General features: G+C 38.9%; 1 protein-coding gene across 1 annotated transcript in view; it reads left to right on the top strand.

The window, feature by feature from the left end:
- The first annotated feature begins 15,755 nt into the window (after positions 1–15,755).
- GRXCR1 (glutaredoxin and cysteine rich domain containing 1) overlaps positions 15,756–23,689 on the top strand; it is a 34,276-nt gene continuing 26,342 nt past the window's right edge. Inside the window, exons 1-2 of the mRNA XM_051617439.1 lie at positions 15,756–16,169; positions 19,572–19,574. Coding sequence (XP_051473399.1) covers positions 15,756–16,169; positions 19,572–19,574 — 417 coding nt within the window. The remainder of the gene's footprint in view (positions 16,170–19,571; positions 19,575–23,689) is intronic.

Raw genomic sequence — 23,689 nt, 5'->3', positions numbered from 1 at the left:
TTGTTACCTGTTTCTTAATCTTGTTAACATGCACTTTATTGATCCTGTGTAATACCATTTTGCAGTCATATTTTATAATGTTGCAGTACATACAATGTGTTACAGAGCTGAATGTATTACATCTGCTTAGTTATTTTAAATTAAAAAAAAACAAAAACAACTTATGCTCCTAAAAATCCAATTAAACTTGTTTGACAAAACTAATCCTTTTCTCATAAAGCTCTGTTGACTGACTTTAGTTAGATTCCTGCAATTCTTAATCAATTAAATAATGTACGAGCTTCTCCTTGACTCTATCCAGTACTGATGTCATGCAAAATTATGTTCCTTTTGAATCCTTTTCTTTTACTGTTTTGCAAACATTTTTTTACCAATAAACCCCAAATAGACAGTGCATTTGTATACAGCAGCTGGGCAGTTGAGAACGCATTAATTAGTAAATTACAGCATTGCCTCTTATTATTTATTATACCATCATCAGAGAACACAAGTTATTGTAGAGTTGCTATGGTTTCCAAAGAGGTACAGTGCAGACTAATTACCTCAAGATGCCAGATGGTGCTGAATAATTCCTGAGCAAATGCCCCACCACCTCTGCCTCTCCTACATTTGTATAGTAAACAAAACATTGACAAATTGGGGACTGAGAATGCAGTGATTTCCTTTCATAGGTCTCCACAGGTTTCTTTTTGCCCTGAGCATATTTACATTCTTCAGACTTTATTGTTTTATTTTCTCCCATCTGTGCAAAAATCCTAATGAATGCACTGCAAACAAGCATGTAACAAAACTCTGCTGCTGGACATCTTGACTGCAAATGCTTAATCTGCACTATAACAGTAATTTTTGTATCATCTGTCATGGATATTCTAGGGATATGTTGGACAGAAAGATGGCTGATCTTGTCCATGGGGCAAGTAAGCTATAAGAGACACTTCAAGCAACCTCTACACCCAAGATTTCCCTTTGGCCTAAAAACTCACCACATAGCTGGTCCTGGGAACATCCTGTGGTGCAGCAATGTAGACAAACCTTTATTTGGACTTTAAGTCTTCCCTATAGGATGCTTCATATAGAAGTGTACACGCGATCAGTGGGATTTTTAAAAAGTGCAAAGCTTAAAGAAAGTGAAGTTTTAGGCCACTGAGTCTTAGAGACAAGGCTATCCTGCATATTTGTGGCTGATCACATGGCAGCTTTCTCTTCCTCTTTCAGTGGTGAATAGGTTAGTTGGCTGTCTGCAAAATCTTCCAGTATACAACCTGAGAGACCAAGAGATGAACTCCAGTTCTGTGTATGTAGTAAGTAACAAACTATGACTTCACTGTCAGGGCATGCAACAAAAGATGAGGCAACAAAGAAATGTCTTTGGGAGAGTGTGTCACAGGGATGCATGCTATAGTCTAAACATTCTGGCTGTCCTGAGTGTTAGTCCACAACCAGATAACCTGGAGCATCAAGTCAATACAGCAAGTAGGTCAGGTTGTGGGCAAGGGCCTTTGTGCCCTACTTATGCTACCAGTATAATAGGATTGCCAACACTGCCCTAAGAAGCAGCTTTTTATTTTGTGTATCCCCCATTCAGAGTTTAAATTCAGATTTGCAGTGTGGTTGGTCTAGGAAAACAGCCAAGAAAAAACAGAACATCAGATGTTTCCCCTTCAAATTCACAGCTTACCTATAGAGAACTTACTTAGGCTTTTCCAGGTATTTGGGGTCATCTAATTGATGTTTCACTTCTACACAAGCTCATGGGGCTTTCTTGTCTCTGAGCTGGTCCAAGTGGGTAGGTGGTCCTGTTTTTTTTTAGTTTCTCTGTGGGGTTTCTATAATTCCTGTTACGGAGACTCACGAGCATAGCTGACACAGGCAGCCACAGTCGTAGCAGTTTTTGTGTCAGTCTTTGGGTCCTGCTTTGGGAGCTTCTGGACCTTCTTCAGATAAGGTCCAGGATCACTGGCAAAACCTGGGAAGCCTCTGAGAAACTTAACGGTGCCTGCTACTGCCTGGTACGGGCAAAGTAAGGGGAGATACAAGGGTGTGATCCCAAGAAAGCTCTAGCAGTTTCTAACAAGCGTGATCAGCTGCCCTTGACCCAGACTGGCTGAAGTCTTTGTTGCAGCTGCCACCAGTCACGGAGGATCAAGAGCCCTTTTAGCTGCTGCACAGGACAGGCCTATATATGAGCCAGGTGCTTAGCTGTGGTAATGACATGTGATAGAGCAGTTTTCCTAAGAGGTGTTTCGGTAGCTGTCCCTACTAGGGCAGAGGCTTTGTCACAGACTGAGCTTCAGATGGCAGATGCAGCCCTATAACTTCCAGGCTTCAGGAGTGCCTGAGTCCTCTCTGTGATGGCAGGAGAGATGGCCTTCTGTCCTGCAGGAGCTGTACCACCAAGTGGAAGAATTATTAGAGGAAGAGAACAGGCTGTACAGCATTGGAGAATATGGGCTCTTCTCTGAGATGCAGCACCTTGGATAGTGCTGGACCATAAATGCAATAGAGAAGCAGGCAGTGTCCACACCTAGCCTTAAGGAAAGTGCAACCTCTGGGGAAGGATGGAAGGTGGTAACTTCCAGCACCGAGATGAAGGATATTGCCTCTCTGTCTTTACAAGTACAAAACAGGTCCTCCACACTTAAAGGTGAAGAAGAGGAGCCAGGTGTGCCTTCAAGCAAAGGCTCAGGGCCACTTCTGAACCATAAGGTAGAGTTTGGTCAGAGGAAGGAGGTGCAAGAATGGCAAAAAGATGCTCTTGGAATAGAGTAAATTTGGTATAAAATCAGGTAAGGAACACAGGAGGGAGTGAAGCTAGGAGCATAGATGTCTACAAACACTAATGAAGCTGACCTGTGGACTGGGATTCTAGTCCATCTTCTGGGGTTCCAGAAGGAGCTCTCTTAGACAACTATTTGAATTTTCCATCAGGTCTATGTCTGAAAGACTTGGTGTGGGATATGGTAAAGGCAGCCAAATGCTAAGTGGTGGTGGGAGGAAAGGGTGATAAAGCTGTAATTCAACAGTAGCTCTGTGTGTCTTGTAATACTGGAGTGATAATAAATTTGTACTTCTTAATTGCAAGAATTATGCAAAATTATATAACTAAATCAATGGCACTGATATACTTAATATGTAATTATATTATTATTCAATTATTTTCTTAGTAGTGTATTCCTTAATCAGTGAATGCTTAAGCATTGTAGTCTCTTACATCAGTAATAGTACAAGCTTGCAGGCTGGAGGATGTGAGTTAGACCCATGAAGAAACAATGTCTAAAGGAGAACATACTTAAACTAGCAAATATGTAAATACCAACTCTAATTTTGTAGTATTGGACCTTAGGTACAAAAACAGATTTCTGTCTTGTCAGATTGTTTAAATATTTAAACAAGAAACTAGTTTAAACAATGGGATTGCAGTCATTGATTGCCTCAGTTCAAGCTGCATTAGAAAAGATCTTTTAATTTCTTATTCTTGCATAGATTTTGTTCTTTCTTGATTCCAGGAAAGAAAATAATAATGAAATGCCTAGATCAAATGAAATACTACAAACTTCTTCCCTGGAGCTACTAGCTTCTTAGAAAGTGAGAAGACAGATTGCTTTCTCAGGCCAACAAGTTGGAAAAGACAGCCCTGTTAAAGCATCAGCCAGTTAATTTTATTAATATGTATATTTCCCAAGATAACACACTCAGATGTACAGTTAGTTTGAGGGTAATACATATAATTCTGGTATAATAAAATTGTTTCATTACAGGAGCCAGAGAGGTATGAAATCACTTCTTGCATTACACCATCTATTGATCATGAAACAACAGATTGCATAGTTTGATAATTTGTTGGAAAATGACTTGGCTGTAGTCTATCTTGTCCCAGTCTAAGGAACTATGTATTTCTTGTATAGCTAATAAATCAGGACTTTACTGAACAGAAATACTGACATTGCTGAAAGTTTACAAGTTACATATTCTAAATAGTAATGTTTTTTACTGCAAAAAGTAACATAGAGATTCAACTCTGCCAAGGAAGGATCCAAGAAGGATGTCAGATGTAGAAGGCAGGCAAAGGGTTGGGAGAAGCAGACTGAACCAGGAAGAGAGCAATGGAGAAAATCCAAATCAGGACTGAGGAAGCTTTGCTTGATATGCAGGTGTTTCTGCTCTGACAATTGTATTTGACACGGATTTTGAATCTGATTAGAAGGCTTTCAGAAAATTGGTCATAACAAAATATTTGCTCCTAATTCAATAACTACATATGAAACTAAAGAAAATCATTATACAAATTAATGTATTTCTCACTCTGTTTTCTGAAAGTTACAGCAAAATACTCTAAGTTAGGAGAAGTTTGTACAGAGAGGGAGTTGCAATGACAGCAAATAAGGTACTTGAAACAGGCACACTATCATACATACATACAATTTGTCAAATTGAACAACATATGCAAAAGAAGTTGTGATATACACATGAAATACATCAATATATGTGGTGTATTGTGGAGTTTTTTGTGTGTTTATTTTATTTTATTTTATTATTTTTTTTAAAGAAGGATCACCAGCATTTTTTATTAACTCTGAGGTAAAGTGAGACTCTTCTGACTCCAGCTGATGACACCAAATTTGATTACTGTGCAGCAAGGACACCTGCCAGCTCCTGAAATCTGTCATCTAGTGTGGTCGTTAGTGCAGCCTTATGAACTAGGGGTTGCAGCTACGCACCAGCTAGAGGAAACAATTTTCCTTTCCTTCCAAAAAGGAGAAGAATAAGTCATAGTCACACATTTCATTTAAGTGAGTGTGTATCTGTGTACATGTACACCAGCTGTAGTCATGGACAACCAAAAATTGGACTTAAACTTGATGTTTCTTCCAATTGAGTATTTGTCAGTACAAAGCAGTAATTTTACAGTACATGCATATTTTCAGTAATACAATCACAACAGTCTTGTAAACCATCAAACTATATACCTTCTTTTATATCACAATGAACAATTTCATATATAAGTAATGTCCTAAGTAACAGAAATATATGTAATCACGTGTTCAAATACCTGTTTTTCTCAGTTACAGTGTTGCTTAAAGTATTCTCTGTATAATCGTGGGCATCATTTACATGAAAATCGACGTATTTGGGTTTTAGAAAAATGATCTATCTGTATTACACAGACAAAATAGCATAGAGCTCATAAAAGCATGGAGAGGCATTCTGTAAGAATTTCTTCATTTTTACACCAAATTTGACAAATCATTTTTTAAAAGCAACATTTTAATGTTATCTCTAAGCAGATACAGGGTTAAGGCTGTAGCTGATTTTCCAAAGCCAAAAACTACCTGCCCTTAGTGTTCCTGACAAGAACTGTACCCCATGTGCTCATGGGAATCACAACAGTTCCCTGCTGCACTCTTTGTTGCCCTCTGCTGTCACCATGCCTGAAGGAGAGAGCAGAAGAAGCCACTTGACTCTCTCTTTTCTCAATATGGCTTTAACCTTGTGGCTTACTGTGTGCTTCTGATCTTTCTAAAGGAAAAAATGTCTGAAACAACAAAAATAAAATTTTTCACAATTCTGGAATTCATTTTTTTTTCACCAGGAAAGATTGGGACAGCTTTTTGAGCACTAGGTCAATGCCACATGGTAATCACACTTGCTCTGTAATCTGTCTTTGAGCTGCTCAGAAACTCCAGCTCTTGTTACGAGATTTAAGTCTGTTCAGTAGGAGTGAAGTGCCTAAATATTATTGATGGTCTTGGTAATGGCATAGCATATATGGTTACTTTGAAGATCAGAGTGCTTCTGCCATTTACTGCTGGCATCTTACTGTGTTTATGCCAACCATCACAAGTCTTATTTGCCCTTGTAGCAGGCAATGTGGGCATCCCTCTGAGAAAAATGTATATGAACCTGGCCTGTAATTAAATATCAAAATGCTATCACTAAAATGCCAGGTAGAACAATTAAGGCCATGTGAACTATAGATGGTGCTATAATCAGCATCTATAAAGAAGTTCACCACTGAGGTCACTCCAAATTGCAAATCCTACAGTTACAAGGCATGATGAAAAGGTGCTTTCAGGTTAAGCAACATGGATGACTGATGAACATTTTTGCACCTCATTTTGAAGGTATTCTGATGGTTTTCTAACATTTTGAAAAAATCATTGCTGACTAAGATTCATTTGGATCACTCACTAGGACATCCTTAATCTGATATCTGCACTAGAGCTAAACCATCAAAATTATTCACATTTTAAAAGGAATCTTCACCTGCTCAGCTGATTTAGCTTTCATCTGGATCTTTCTTGCTTAAAGAAAACAAAGCCTGCTGCAGGAAAGATGAGAGCCTGCCCTGGGAAACCTCACAAATTATTTGGCCTGGAGCAAAAGTGCCAGTAGAATGGCAGAAGAGAGATTTTTGAGTTCAATAAATGCAAGTCTTTGGAGACCACAATAAAATGTGATTCTAGTGACAGTGCATGTCTATGAAAATTCACTGCAGCAGCAGACGTCCCAGGTGCCTATTTTATCAGGAATCATTATGCTGCACAGTGTTCCAGGAACAGTTCTGGACAATGAAATAGCTTTTGTATTTGAGGAGGTGACATTTAGTCACCAGGCATTTAGCTGCCACGCATAAAGGCCACTGCCTGTGAAAGGGGTTTGTTTGAAAGTGCATGTGTGTGTTATTAACTGGAGACTAAGGGTAAACTTCAAAATTAAATATGCTGCAGCTCAGTCAATATCTTGGGCTCAGCACTGTTGGTGGTGGGGCAATGGGGAGGTGTGAGCTCCTGCTGAGCTTACTTAGAGTCAGGACTGCCTCTGAACCTCAGCAAAGGTTTAGTTTGAAATCTTGCCTTTGTGAATGCATATTTCAAATACAAGACTGTAGTAAAATTAGAGTGTGCATTTGAATTTGCCTCTGATGAATACACAGCACAAAGGAAATAGTCATTTATATGTGAGCATCTGGCTGAAGGCTGCATCCTTTGGGAACTGATGCAAGGCAGCAGTCTGCTCCACAGCTCCAGGGAGCAAAGAAATAAGGAATAGCAAGCAAACAGTTAAACTAATCAAATAAAACCAAATCAGTACAAAATGAAAAGCCCTCCAAAATATATTTTGACCCAAAAATTATTTTTTAATTAAGGACTCTCACACTCATGGGAAAAATCTTGCAACTGAAAGGTGAAGCTACCAGCTGGTTAACACTAATGTTATGAAGCTGAGTGCACTGAATAGTTCTGACAGGTAGGATCAGGACAGGCCTGCTGGAAACTCAGTGTTGCGTACTGTCACTGTCCCTCGACTGTGACAAACAGTGAAAGAGCTAGAAAGAGAGAGACACACAGAGAGAAAGTAATATTTAATTTGTTTTGAAACAGTTTTAAGTTCAATTGGAAAAAATAAAATATAAAAAATAAAAAGTAGCAACAGCAAGTCAGACTTTATTTTTAAAGATTTGACCAGGAAGCCTATAGAGAAATTTGTGTGCAATTTAATAATTACTTTAGAAAAAAGCATTACAATTTTCCTTTCAGTTTCTTTGCCACTTTCTTTATCTAAGAAAGCAGTCTGATACTGCACCAGGAGCTCCTGAAGTTTTAAACCCCAGAGACCATGCTGGCATTGAGAATTCCTGTGCAGACACAGTGTCTTCCCCTTTCATTTGCAGCTTGGTTAATGAGCCTGTAAATTGAATTAGCTCAGTCTAAGTGCTCAAAATACAAGCTGAAATAAAAAGAAAACAATATTAGAATAGTGTATGGAGGCTATACTTGTTTTAGTGCCTTTGGTTTCCTGGGGAATGGAGTAAGTCTGAAATAATAACAATAATGATAAAAGAATATGCAACAGAAGACATATTATTCACTATAATGTACAAACCAAACTATTAAACAGTGTTCAAATATAAGAGTGCTTGGTCCTTAGCTGGCAAGTCGTTGTTTCCTAGTATGAAGAGATTAAGGGTAGCTAAAGAAGGCAGCATCTTATTTTTCTTTTTTTTTTTTTCCTCAATGCTATGGTATGTGCATATCCTTTAGGACAAAGTTTGACATCTCATTTTTAAATAGCAAATGAGTGGCCCAAGGAAGTGACTGCAAATTAAAGTAGTGAATAACTGGATTTATGATAACAAGTGCACTGAAGCGTGGGGAAAAATCTGGACAGCACTGCGTCATTTGTTCTCAATGGTTTTGAAGCAACCAGTGCTAAAAGAAGAAAAGATATGTCCTCATAGGCTTCCTTTCTTCATAGATAAAAAAGTAACTCTTTTACTTTTAGCAAGCAGAAAAGTAAGGCTTCTCTCCTCTGTTGGTGGTGCCTCTCCAGCCCCTCTGCACCTGCTGGGGGCTGCTGTGTGCCAGCCTTACCCAGGCTGGCTCTGACAGTACCTGACCTCTCTGTGCTGCAGGAGGAATCACCAGCCCAGGCTCCTCCATTTGCATCCACTAAGCTCTGAATTTCTGTCAGTATGAGGCCAGCGTTTTCATCCAGTGTGAGAGTGATTTCATCAGTCGGTCCAGGTAAGCATTTGCTGACATTATTTCCCTGCTCATACCAAGAGTTAGCCTGAATCAAGTGTCTGAGGTGATTCCCAGTTTGTTTATTGAGATCCACAGAGTCTAAATGATTCACCCCTCTTGCAATTAGCTCAACTATTAAGCAGACCGATACTCTAATCCCCTCTCCTCTGCCTGATCCTTCTCTGTCCACCTCTAAACTTGGTTATGGGTTACTGTTTTGTGAAAAGATCACAGTCGTCTCCTGTCTTCTGTGTTCCTGCATGGCTCATCTGCCTCCAGGTCTCAAAGATTTACCTTTGGGAAGTGAGGGCTATTAAACTGTCCCTAATGTCACACAAGACAAAGCTGATATATGTTTCTATTATCCTGAAGGCTGTATGAAGTGATAAACTTTCCATCTAGGATTTAATAGATTTGTATATTCATAAATATTTCCTTCACTAAAACTGGTATCCACCCTATCTTAAATTAAAAAAGGTATAGCAATCCAGGCATTGGATGACTTTTATCAGCTATTGGCTGGATAGGAAACCCCAGTGTGTGCAGAACTCCTTCCTTAAGTAGGAGTCAGCATGCTCTTACATACACAAGCAGCAACTGGAATAAAATACCAAAAAACTTCACAAGATTTAGGAATCTTTCGTTCTCAGCAATGAACTGAAGACATGTAGGGTAAACAACATACAAGGATTTGTGAAGTTTTGAATAAAAGAAGCCCACAGAAAGAATGCTAGCGATAACGTTAGATAGTTATATTGGAACTAAATGAGAATCCTTTATCTTATTTTCATCACTCTTATTCCCACGTGTGAAATGAGACCTAAGCTGCATTGATATAGGTTATTATCTCTAGAGTATCTGCTGTCTAAAATTACAATAAAAATGTAGTTTTCTAAGGAGGAAAAAAAAAAAAAAGACAGAAAACCACTGAGTATGATTTTCTTTTGTGAAAGACAAGAGAAGAAAAAGAAAAAGAAAAACATTTTCTAAATCACTAGTAGCCATATTTTTGTCTCATAAATTTATGTCAAAACTACTACATAGTGGGAAGTTTGAGACAGGCATGCAAAATCTGTGCTTCAAGTCAGATACAGGGTTTTGGTAGATATTTGCATGCTCAGCAGGCAAATTTCTATACAGTCTGTGAGCAGAAACTCATACATATGCCCACAGATGAATAAATCTGATCAAAAAATGATCACTGCCATGTTGGTAGCACTGATTCCTTCAGAAGTAAAGTCCCAAAATAAATATTACCCACCCAAAACCACAGGCTGGATATAAACCAACCTGAAATACATTTTCATAATCTAAGAATAAAATTTTAACAACAAACCTACTCACAGTATTATAAATCCTTTTAATTTCTGCATAAGATTCTCAGAGTAATTCCAGTAAAACTGTATAATTTAATCTTTCTTGTTTCCAAGGAACATTTAAAAGATGTGTCTAAATAAGGTCACTCACTAATGAGATGTTGACAGCTCAGCACTAGGACTCAGTAGCTGTTTAACAGAACACAGCAGTGAGTGGTGAAGACCACCCATCAAAATTTTTACAACACTGCATTCAATGATCTAGTTGGAATTTGTCAAAAATCTTGAAAGCAACATGTAGGGCTAACATACCTGCCTTTAAAAAACATTTAGCTGATATTGCCCATTTTCAAGAAAATTACTGTAGATTTCAAGTTAACGGTAGTCATTGACTACCTTTCCATGTACAATGTAGAGCATTTCTCCCTAAAGAGTTTGAAGATGGAGGCTTTCTGGTGTTCCTGACAAAAACAGTAACAGAAAGATCCTATATGTCCTCCTACCTCCATGTGCACTTTTGTGCATTGCCTAGATACTTGTATTGTTTTCCTCATTCATTTAACTCATTCATTTTATAAACAGAAAAAACAACACACCCAACTCACTAATGTAATTACAAATACAGACACAGAAACCCTGCCATTCTGCCTAACAGTTGTTTAACAGAAGCTAAATGAAATCTACAAATAAAATAAAAAGGCAGTGTAAAGCTCTTGTAGCATGAATAATTAGATATTATAATAGCAACAGTACGGTTGGTCTGTAGTATTTTTGTTTAGCTGCTATGCCTGACAAAGAAGTGCCAGATGCAAGAGTTCCCTGATGGGTGCCTGAACATGCTCTGTGTGTCCATTTGAACTTTACTACAATTAAAATGTTATTTCAGACCTGCAGGAAAGTAGACAGATGTTTTTCTAGTTTAGCAAATGGGAATATTCCTTCTCTGAGCAAGTGGGAAATGCACTGAATCTGTCTCAGCTAGAAACGTGTTTAGAATCCACTGTTTAAATTGTCTGTTTTTGTAATCTGTGAAGCATCGAGCATGTTGTTCACAAACTTTACTTACCTGCAAAGGGATAAACAAACTTAATATTACACATATGTGTTACAAACCAAAATACCTGCTTCCTAGCAACAGATGGGAAATCTGGGGCTCGTGAATATGAATGTCAGGGTCCTGCTGAATGCTCTACTAATTCTGCATGAACAATTAGAGATTACAGAATATGTTTTTGATTACTACCATTGTAATAAAGTTAGAGGTGGTTGCAAACAAACTATTTACAATGAAGAAAAATTAATATCACAAGACGTGGCACTGTGAATTCAGGCCATCTGTCTAATGATGAATGACACCAGTGTGAATGGTATCAAGTCAGCCTACAGATTTACTATATATACTTAGTAACCTGCAAATACATAAGGCAAAATGGCCCCACTCATACTGTGAATCAAAACAGAGTATAACACTTTGTCATAGATTAAACAGCTCTATTACCACATGTTCAGAAATGAAGAAGACATTTGTTGGTTTAAGCTTAGTTTATTTCTTTTTTGGACACCTTTTTTCCTCCAAAAGTCTCATTTTCATGGTTTAGGATAACTTGTTGGGCTGTTTTAGTAGTATTAACTTTAACAGTTTATACCTTGGCCCTTTGGTCATTAAGTCCATTTTTACAGTCATTCCAAACAGCACACTCTATATTTTTTCAGCAAAATGCACACAATCTCTGCTGTTAATACACATGGCCAGATACTCCTTCAAGCATTTTGCTACAGTTGGATGTTATCAATTTGTGGCCCTTTAATGAGGAGAAGCTGATAGTGCTCTAAATTACAGCAATGGAGTGCCTTGGACAGATTCTCTACTTGCATAAGCTTCTGAAATTGAGGTATATGTATGTATGTATGTATGTATGTATGTATGTATGTATGTATATATATATATATATATATATATACACACACACATATAAATTGTGAACTCTGACAGCTAGATGTCCTCTACAAATTAAAGAAGTTGTGACAGGGCTATAAATGAGACTAGTTTCTTCTCTTCTGCTCTTTTTTTTTTCCATTTTAATGTAATTATAAGGGTCTCACTTGGCATAATGTGATTGCTTCTTTAGCTTAGTTCAAAGCTTTCATCTTAAAAGATTTAAAGAGTTTGGCTCACCTGACCTGGTTTCAGTCATTTCAAAGGTAAGTATTCAGACTGAGCTTATTATCATAGAATATGCTGAGTTGGAGGGGACCCATCAGGATCATCCAGTCCAACTCCTGTCCCTATGTACGGCACCCCAAGAATCACACCATGTGCCTGTGAGCATCATCCAAATGCTTTTTGAACTCAGGCAGGCTTGGTGCTGTGACCATTCCCTGAAGAACTTGTTCCAGTGCACCCTCTGGGTGAAAAACCTTTTCCTGATACCTAACCTAAACCTCCCCTGATTCAGCTTCCTGCCATTTCCCTGAGTCCTGTCACTGGTCATAGGAATGAAGAGACGAGTACCTGCCCCATCTCTTCTCCTCATGGGGAAGCCATAGACTGCAATGAGGTTTAGGCTTTCTCTGCTTTCTCTGTCATGGAAGATGTGATGAATTGTCTTCTGCTGGCACCTTCCTGTATGGAATACAGGAGATTCTCCAATGTCTGTCTCAGAGCAGATGTTTGTCTTTTAGACTGCGCCGTACAGCATCTGTTCCCTGGGCTTCATCCAGTGCTGCTTTCTTGATTGTGTGTCAAGAAGCGTCAGAAGTCAACAACTAGCAGAAATATAATAATCTTTGTTCCTTTCAGTCTAGTGATAAATTTGAATACGATATAATGTGAGGAATTTACTGGAAACCATACTATTTAGCAGCAACATCAAGGTAATGGCTTGGTCCAATTCCTTGTGAGAAGAGAGAGAAGAGACAGAAATGGATGTAATACTTTTTTTCCACTCCCACAGGATGCTTCTCTATTCAGGAGAAATCTCCATTGTGACAACTTTATCTCTGTGTGCTTCAATAAATGCTTGCTGGATCCCCCTGGCCTTGAATTAATCCATGGCAGAACATTAGAGCCAAGCCTAGCAGAAACAAAAACTGACAATAGCCAAATGATTCATGAGGAGTCATAATTATGGGTAAGAACTATTTGATTACTGCAAAACCCTTCAACATCAGTTTTTAATGAAGGCCACTCATTACGTGAAATAACCTTTTGAATGAAACTTCTCTATAGAAGATAGAAAATGATAAACACAAATAGAACAGCTGGCAGGGTGCAGCATCAAACTGGGTAAGTGGAATTAGTGTCAGCATTCACTACAAGTTTTATTCTACAAGAGGGACAGAGATAGCTTAGTCAAGTTCCATCCTTTCTGCCTTTGCTGAGAAGGTGCACACAGCAGATGGTGCAAAGATGTGCATTTCAGGTCTTTGAACTCTCAAATGTCTTATGTCATGAATACAACCAGTTTAGAGCCTGTAATCTGTTTCCTGCTGGCGCTGTGTGCTTACCCCCAAAGTCATGTTTGCTCAGAGAAGATCCATAGCTGCAATATCAAGATGAAATCTTACATGTGTAAATGCTCCTGTCAAGAGGCACTCTCCACTGTGACTGCGTATTTTTTTGCAGAGAAAATCGTGTCTATAGTTTCTCATTTCTCTTAACCAGATGTCAAAGTATTTCCCAATGAATAATGAAATTGCCATGAAACTAAATGATGAGCTAATTTCTTACCAACAGAGAACAAGATCCTAACAGCATTTGGAGTGTTTTTAAAATGTGGTACTGGTTAGTTCTGCTTTTATTCAATGCTACATTAACTTTTGGATCACTCAGGTAACATTAAATCATTTGCACTACAGACAAAACAAGCTTTCCTCTTGCCTGCAATAGGAGTAAAATGGTTTCTGTGTTAAAGAATATGCAACATCAAATGGAGGAGAGAATAATATAAGTGTGTCATACAAAATATTTCTGTAACGGAAGCTCACATTTCTAAACCTGTGGCAATTGACTGCACAGTATTTGGTTTTTTTTTATTATTGAATGACAAAAATATATAAAAAAATCATTACTGCAGGTTTTGAAAACAGTTTTCAGTAATAATGAGAACTGTATGTCTTGTCAAAATTTCCATGGCGAGGTGTCTATCTTACAGTGTGATCCACCTCCCAAAAAATTAATTTCAAGAGGTGTCTTATAGTTGTATTCAGTTTTAGTACAGACTTTGATACAGATTTTTTTTCTTCTCTAAAAGATAAGTAGCAAAGCATTTTGATTCTTGTAAGATTATTCTTACCTATTTTTTTTTCTGTGTAAATAGTAGTAGTTGTTAATACAGTGAATCACCTGATTTAGAAAGAGTGGCAACTATAAATGCTGTGAAATGCCACTAGCAGTTTGTTTCTATTTTGTAGATGGAAAATACATAATTTTAGACTTTAGTCCCACAAATTGTGTTTTTAATTGGTCTCAAGAGCAGTATTTTCATTTCTCTTGTTCAAAAGAAAGGCACAATTGCCTCCACCTAACTGCCAAGAGGCTTGAGCCTACACTTTAAAAATCTTGACCGTAAAGCCTCTTCAGATGCTTGAAGCTCTGCAGCTGCCCATAACCACAAGTGTTACCATTCTGCATTGGCTGAGCATCCAGAGTTTCTTTGCATGCCCACACCTGTCAGGGGGTAACAGCATTCAGGAAGCGATTCAGTATTCATGAGTCTAGAGAGAAAATGATGCTGTAGGGAGTGAGTAGGGAACATTTGCCAGGAAAGTGAGAAGGGGATGGAGTTCTTGGTGCTGCTCTAAGGAATACTTTGCATTTTAATTTAAATGGAGAAAATGCAGAAATAGCACTGTAAGTTGGAATCATCACACAAGCTCAGAAGCAGTTTGGGGATCTAAGGCACTACTACATGGCTATTGAGTAGACAGCCAGAAGCAATGTGGGTTTGTTATTTTTACATCTAGAGCTGGGTGCCTAAAGCACCAGCCTCTGCATGTGATTTGTTGGGATAGGGGAATTTGTTTCCCCTTCAGTTGAATCCACATTTTCCCTACTTTTTTTCTGTTTGCTCCTTGTTGTCCCTGCTAAGTAGCTTTCTCTGGTTTTTTTGTTTGTTTGTTTGTCTGTTTGTGGTTTTTTTGTTTTGGTTTGGTTTGGTTTGGGTTTTTTTGGGTTTTCTTGGCCCAGTCCCTTGAATAACACAAAACAGAGCAGAGGCTGTGGTTACTGTGTGGTACTAGTTGTGGCTGGTTTTATTTAATAACACTCTGTTACTCTGTGCAACAAATTGTGACTAATTGCTTCTTTGCTGCTCTGCCAGTATCACAAAACACCAAGTCAGAGCTCCCTGCTGGGTCTCTGCAAGCTTATATAACAACCAAACTTTGGTGAATGAAGTCTGACTGGTAGGGAAATTAAGTGTTTTGGTGAAAGAAATGTGCACTTCATTGACTCCAGTGCTGAATTTTGCAATTTTTCCATCAGGTGTAACGTATATAAGTAGTTTTGACACTGCACATCTAGTGAAAAACTCTTCCTTTTTGCCTTTCTCAGCAAACAAAAACTGCATTAATATAAACTCATGACATTTGTGTTATTTGATTTATCCTGTGTGGGTTTCAATTTTTATTTTAATCAGTGAATATCATTTCTTGCTTTCTTCCTTAGTGCTAAAAAGTACACCGTGACTTTTTAATAGTTAATTGATGAGATCGTTTTACGGGTTTTAGTTTAAAGGTAACCATAGCACAAACACATCCATTATTAACTGCAGAACTGCAGTGTAGCTTCTTGGGAACCCTCTTTAGTTTAATATGAGAACCTCAGCCTGCAGAAAACAGTGCTGATATTGTTGCAAAGTGTGACAGACTGGCAAATGCAATGGGCACCACGCTGGAACAATGCAAACTGATTATGTCAATGGAAGAGGCGATGCTTAAAAGTGAGATGAAGGTGGAGGGTGAGAGGCTGTCGAGGAAGGTTCGATTCCGCGTTGCGTCCTCACACAGTGGGAGGGTGTTGAAGGAGGTGTACGCCGACGGGGAGGCTGCCGACTCTCTGGACTCCGAGTACACCAGTAGCTCGGAGACTGACCAAACCAGCCGGCTGAGCGAAGTGGACGGGCAGCAGAACGGACACGTAGGGTCTGAGTGCGATGAAAATGAGAACGAGCAGGATGACTTGCTCATTTTAGTCAGAGCCAGGAAGGAGAAGGGGTTTGGTACAAAGCGAGTCAACATCCTCAGCAAAAATGGCACAGTCAGGGGAGTCAAGCATAAAGTCAGCGCTGGTCAAGCCCTCTTTGACAATTTGGCAAAAGTATTTCAGGTAGGTGATGTGGTCCTGCTGACTCTAAGCCCCATACCTGTCCCTTGGAACTCCCTGAGTTATTTTTTCCCTTTGTCCAAACCTGTCTCATTTAGGATTTCTCAATATTCTGCCACATTCCCATTGCAGTCTGTTTACTGTTACTGTAGAGGAGGAGCTTGTTGTTTGTTCTAGTACACTCCCACTCCCCACGCCAAATCAAATGTGAAATTTTTCTTTTAAAATTGACCTAAGCATGTTGTGATATCCAGGTATGGACCAGGAAAGAAACATAACAGAGGGATTAACTGGGGCTTTGTTGGAGATCGATACAGATCCACTGTACAGGATGTGTCATATTTCCACTTCTATTATATTAGTTCTAATGTGTTTACGATGTTATCTACTCTCCCCTACACGTAAATATGTATACTTGCAAATTCCATTGTGTTTAATCTGCAAAGTAGATCAAATTAGATGCAGGATGGCAGCAATTATGATTTTCCCACATGAAAATTTCAGAGGAATGAAATCTTAGTCAGAGGTCTCTTTCATTACTGTTTTCCATTTATTTTGTAAAAGGAGCAGAATAACTGTACTTAAAAGAGTATATGCCACATTGACATCTTAGCAGAGAAATACAGGCCTCAAAAAAACCAAGATAAAGTTTCTAAAAAATTAATTTACATATAATTTATCTATATATGCCATTCAAGTCTTTAAATCATTAATATTAAAAAGGAGCAACATCTATGTGACCAAATTATCTTTAAAGTTTTTTATAATTCAGAATTATGATGGTTACTTAAATTAACCTCTAATTGGCTTCAAAGCTTCATTTTAAAACTATTTATGCTGTTTTAAAGCATAAGGAATTTGATAGCAATGGTTGTGCATTGAAATGGAATCTTCTCAAAGTTCTTCTAACTTTGAAGCTAAATAATTTCGTAATACATTTAGAAATGGCTGTAGATTAACATTCTCTTTCTTCTGAATATTTATGTATCTTCTATGTTGCATCTAAGTGTTAAGTCTTTTTTTCAATGTTATGATATTCCTGTGAAAGAAGAATTTTTCAGAGATTAGTTATCCGTTCATTTTTGTTCTGTACATCACATAGCACTTAAGCATCTTGCTTTCTTTCAAGCCACTCACTGAAGAATTTGTCCTTGAGTTTCCTACTCCAAAAAAATCTGTAAATTCAGGTTTTCTAAGTAGATACAAGTTAGGAAGTGTTAGCAGGGGCATGTCTGGATTCTTCTCCAACCTTTATTCCAAATTCTGTTCCATGTTATTTTGCTACTTGAAGTTCACCCTTTCACCTCTCTAGCCTCATTCCCTCCTAAAACCTTCCTTCTGCTGCATCAGTGACTCCAATTTAAAAAGTTGAATCACCTCAATAAATGGATCCATCTGCAGACATACATACTTTAATTAGAGACCCTGTCATCTTGCTGTTTCTGTTTCGAATTTTAGGCTGAAAGTTCTTCAGGCAAGTTTCATGGACCGCAATCAATGTACTTTGATTGTAATTAAGTTTGTTTTATTCCTAGCAGAGTTAGAGCTAGGCACTATTTCTATGATGTGTTTTGTTGGAAGAAACAAAGGCTTGAGAGGAGGAATATCCATCTGATAACTTCAGAATATGATATGTAGCCAAGTCTACAACAGAAGTCCATAATTAAACCCTGTAAAATAATTAAAAATGATAAGGATCTTGTATTTTACAGCAGAAGAAAGTGAAAAAATTGAATTATCAGGTGAGAACAAAGTTAGAAATTTTTCATATAGCACATAATTAAATATAGGCACTCTGCTACAGACATTTTAAAGGCCAAAAAATAGGCAAGCTGTGAAAACTGATAGGAAAATATATGGGGAATTAAACAGCTTCTGCTTAGGCAGATCTCTGTAACCAGTTTCCAGAAATAACTGTATATTCTCCCCTTAAGCATCTGCTGTATCAAAGACATATATTCCATAAGAAGAACATCATAATTTGAGGTTTCTACTCAAACTAGTTCCTGTTTCCCCAGAGATGAAGTTTGAGGTCCAGTGAAGAAGAATCATCATTTGCATGTCTTTTGTCATACTGTGAGTGAATTTTCTGTGCCACATGGTGAACACAGAGGAGAGCAAAGCATGAAGGTTGACTTTGACACTGATTGGGAACTGCTTGATCGTGATGTGAAACATGACTGAAATCCATCTAATTACAGATGAAGTAAAGACCTTTAGGATAAGGTTAGAGGATGAATTCTAGTCTTCTGTAGGTATGTTCCAGACTATTAAATACCACTTAGAGAGCAACAGGAGTTGTGTATTCAAAGGTATAAGACAGAAATATGTCTCTATTGGAAGATACAACTCAAAATCCTTCAACTGGGCATTTTTGTAAGTTCCTCCCTGGATTAGTGGTTGAGTCACCATCCCTGGAGATATTTAAAAGATGTGTAGATGTGGCACTTAAGGACATGATTTACTGGTGGACTTGACAGTGTTAGATTAATGATTGAACTTGATGATGTTTAGCTTCTTGTAGGTAAGCAACAGCAGATATATAACAGTTAAGATGTATATAAAGTCCCTTTTCTCTGAGGAGAGCCCGTTTCTGCCCCTTTGATGATTCAGCAGTAGATGACCTCACTATACATTTCTCAGAGTCAGTGTCAAAGCAGACATTTGTAATCTCAGAATATGCACACAAACACTTGACAATCCTAAATCTCTGAGCAGTTTCAGTATTCTGATTCTTCAGACTATATCTGCAAACTCCTGTACTATGCTGTTACCCAAAATTCTCAGATGCTCCCTGTGGTAGAGGAGAGATCCTTTGAAACAAATCACTTTGTTCAGATATTCTAGGGATATGCAGAGATTTGTTAACGGGGCTTTGGTAAGCTGTGCAGTCAAGACCTTTGATATTTTCTGTTCAGATATCTGTGCTAAAAGCACTTATGTGTATTTTAATGTTCCATGGTATATTTGCATTTTTGAACATTTTTTCTGCTTTTCTAACTAAAGCCTTTCTATTGAATTCATTTGGACAATTCCTTCCCACAACAGACTTACCTGAAAAAACTCATACCTTCTGGTGTTTTTATGAATGCGAATAGAATTGTGTAATACAGGAGACATTTCTAGAGGAAAAGCTGATTTTTGTTGTTTTTGTTGTATGATACAAGCCTGGCCTGGGAACGCATATCTACTGCCAAGTAGATGTGCATCCCACATCCATACACTGAGCAATTAATCACCAGCACAACCAGCTACTTCCCCTTTCCACCATTCCTTGGGAAGAGAAACTAGGTTCCTTGCATAAGTCTATCTGATGACTGTCTGTGTCCCCAGATGCGAGCTGAAGCACTATGACAGTAAAAGGTCTCCTATCTGGGTAGCCCTGCATCGCTGGTGAAGCTGCAGCAAGTCCAGTAGGAGCTGGGCCGTGGGGATGGGCTTGGACACAATATGTTTCTGGGGCTTATCTCAGCCTCATGGCAAGATATTTTGGGGGCAGAAAGGCAAGGATGCTTTAGGGGGAGCATTGTTTCCATGGCAACATCTCCAGCATTTTTCTCCCAGGGGTGAATGCCACACAGAGAGTGTTGACATAGCAACCACATCCTGGGAAAGGGCGGGGGGGTGAAGTTGAAGGCAAGAGGCCTGTCTGTGGTGATCGGTAGAGGGCAGGGATGGTCAGACATGTCCACCTGCCCTCCCTTTGCACGTAGCCTGGGACCAGAAGGCTGGCCTCCTGCAGGGCTGCCAGCGCAGCAGTCAAACAGTCAGGAATATTTTATTCATGAGAAATGTGCACTACTGAAAAGCCTGAATAACAGAAAGAACCCGGAGCTCCCAGTCTCCCTGTTCGTGCAGCTCCTTGGTATAAGTGAAATTATCTCCTGTTGAAACACTGAAAGTGATGGTTTCAGCAGGTCCAGAGCTGGACATGTGACCTGCTAATTGCATCAGGAACATAAGACGCTTCTCTGCATAGCCAAAATAATTGTGGTCTTATTTCAGCATGTTACTAAAAGTGAATGGAGATGAATATTTTCTATATATTTCCCATAGAAGGTAGTAGAGAAATTGTTCTTGTTTTCTTGATACAAATATAATTTTCTTCATGACCAATTTTTATTACTAGGGCACCCATATGATAGTTTCCAGGTGACACAGAGCAAAAATCTTTGGGTTTTCTGAAATAGTACTAAGTATTGCAATGGTAATTTCATGCTAGACCAAGTTTCCATCCCAATATGCAATGTAATGGAGCTCAGCCAAACTTTTACACAGGTCTCCCTTCATTTCCACTGTTTTAGCGTTGGTCCTTTCCTCCATTTCCACATTTACATGCTCAACTGGTCCTCTGGCCTGCTCTGAAGGTCACCTTCTGTTAAATTAGCTACAGATTTCATCCTCAAGCAGGGCCTGCTGACGTCCATTGCAAAAGGACAGGCCTGGTTAACAAACCTGATTAATACCTTTGTGAACATTGCACCAGAAGGGATATAGGTTAAGTCAGACATCATGTACTTGATCTTTATGATGTTTTACAGCATGGAGTCTCACAGGTAGAGCTAACATTTAAGGTTGCAAAGTGCAAGTCAGTATTCAGCCTGATAAAGAATTCACTTATTAATGCTTACAGAGAGAGGTAGGAATGAGTTAAGAATCTGGTGGAAGTTTGTTAAGAGAAGGAAAGCTTCAGGGCTGGCTATATTCACTTTCATCTTTCTTTACTTGGTGTTAATAGTACAAGCAACGACTTTAGAGTGGGTGGCATGTTGGATGCCACTCCAGCCCCCGGTTTGTTTATCACTACAATCCCTTCATATCTGGGGGAAGAGAGAGAGAGAGAGAGGTCTGCACTTTCATTTGAGAAGTCATGATGTTGTCCTCCTCACTTCTTTGGCAGATGACCAGTGCTGACACTTCAGCATCACTGGACTCTTTGAACTCAAAGACCTCTGCTGAACTAAGATTGTAAAAGGTCTCCTGAACTTTCCCTTCCTATTCTCATCCCTACATCCCGCCCCATGACTACCAAAGGGCACGGCTTGCAAAAGGACAAAGCATGCTGCATTGCGTATACCTGCTAGTAGCAATGCTAGGGAAACCTGCTGATAACCTAGAGCATAGCATTTGCTCTAGTAATTCCACTTTTATGGATGGAGATAAATACCAGTCAGCTGTTAAGTGCCTCCTCTGAGGTTCCAGTGTATGTTCCTGGTGTTAGCAAGTCTGGAAAACTAATCATTAACCAGTGTTGCACTGAAATCCACCAAAGAATAAGAAAAAAAATTGTTATGACACAGAGGAACAAGTGATTATGAAGAGTAGGTTTCTGCTTGTTACAGAAAATTCAGTGTTGGAGGGATGGCTGGATCATCACTAGAATGGGCACCGTGTCCCTTAGCATTTCCTTTGTACCTTCTGAAATGCTTTGATCTGTGACCACAGTACATGAGACAGTGATTCAGCTGATTAAGTCACAGTTAAAACATTTAGTTTCCAGAGCTGGTGGCTAAATAGTCACACTGATTGAAAAAGTAACATGTTCAGGTCTGTGAGCTTTTAACTGGAGCCTGAGGTTAGTCATTACTAAGGACACTGGTATTTATTGTTGTCATATTCTCATACAGATTAGCTGTAAAGAACTGAGCTTAGACAAGTCCATTATCAGACTGTTCATGATATTTTAGGGTTTGCTGCTATTGGACTTGAAATACATATTTGACATAGCCTTGAAATATTCAGTAAATAGATTTAAATTATCTAAACCTCTGAAAGTGATCTACAAGCTTTGAGTTAAAAAACACTTATCAGTCTCATTAAAAAAAAAAAAATCTAGGTAAGGGATGTCTTGACTCTTCAATACACTCAGTTTTGGGAAGCTTAGCAACAAAACCATGGTAATATTTATCACTTCTATATTGACTGAATCGATAATTGATGAAAAAATAAATTGCTAGACTTCCATGCTGGCAGTCTGATCATTACGTACTGATCATCTGTGCAGCCTTCTAGAGCACTGCAAGACTTCAAAATTATCCATGTCCTGATGTGTCCTGATCCTTGTAAAGGATCTACAAATGAGGACACTGTTCACTCAGGTGCACTGTATGGGGTGAGGCAGAGAGAAACCTTGGGACAATAAACATTTCTATTCTGTGTTTCCATATGTTTCTGCTTCAGAGAATGTTAAGTGTCTACTGTTTCTCGAATCACACCTACATCTATCTGCAGGTGAGTGAAAACTGTTATGACACTGAATTAATACCTCCCCACTGGTTGCAATACTTTTTATCTGTTTAGTAGAAGTAGATATGACTACATTAAATGCAAGACAGCTGAGAAATAACTTTTAATAATTTTGCAGTCAGGCATTAGTGGCATGCGTGGTGCCTGTTTGAACTTTAAGAGAGGGATCTTTGCATATCAACCTTCCCTGAGGCAAAGTCTGCACTGAAACACTTCCTAATGTGTGTGAAACACACTGGAATCTCAAGTATAACCAAACTCTGGTAGGAGGCAGATGGAAAGAACAGTGAGGAAAATATCATTTTGCACTTCTTTAGCACCTTCTCTCTTCTGTTAATAGAATATTGCTTCTAACAAATGGCTGGAGCTGAACCGAGCTGGTTCAGGCTTGCCCTACCTAGGATGTAAGTGCCTGTGGTTCAAGCAGACTGTGCAGCCTATAGGAAAAAGCAGAGCTGCTGCCCTTGTCTGGGAGGTAGAACAAGGTTAAACTGTTCCCCCTGTGAAGTGTGTGCCATGTGGCTACTTTGCCTCATACCCTGGCCTCATCCTTTGGACAACAATGGGTGTAGCAAAGAAGCTATGGTAGGACTGCAGTGAATATGGATATATAGGGTATGTGGTACAGGAGTGAATCAAGACTTTAGGTATGGATTCAAAAAACCCACAGGCTTCTGAAGAAGGACTTAGACATCAAGCTCCAAAACTGTGATCGTCCAAACTTCTCTTTTGTGCCACCTTGTCTCAAAGCCTTTTATTAATGAAAATTTGACTAATGATTTGTCTTGGCCATGTGCCTCAGCAGCTCAGTGTTGACAGGACATGATAGTTACCTCCTACTCATGTCCTATGGGAACCACAAAACAGGCGTTCCTTTGCCTGTCTCACCTGCAGAGATTGATGCAATAGGTGTCCTCTGAGCATGCCTAGGGGATCAGATCCTACACAAATTGTACATAAGCAGATGCTGCTTTGTTACAAATCGTGTCTGCAGGAGGCAGTGGTGGGAGTTGTATTTTGAATTAGACAGTCACAAGACAGCATGAATACTTTGCTGGAGCAGGAGTGGAATACAGGCTTGCTGATTCTCAGCTTGCCATCCCTAATAGTATGCTTCAGCACCATGCTTGACATCCATTTCTTTATTTCTCACTTTTAAGTTTTATAATGATGGCATTGTTTCATCAGGGAGCTATCTTAGAAAAGTTTGTAGTGACTTGCATGTTATGGACAAGAGGCAGAGAGGAGACTGAATTCAGGTAGCCAAGATGTAAAAG

Source organism: Apus apus, chromosome 4 (genome assembly GCF_020740795.1).
Source record: "Apus apus isolate bApuApu2 chromosome 4, bApuApu2.pri.cur, whole genome shotgun sequence".
NCBI classification, from domain to species: domain Eukaryota; kingdom Metazoa; phylum Chordata; class Aves; order Apodiformes; family Apodidae; genus Apus; species Apus apus.
This window is presented reverse-complemented; position numbering and strand designations above follow the sequence as displayed.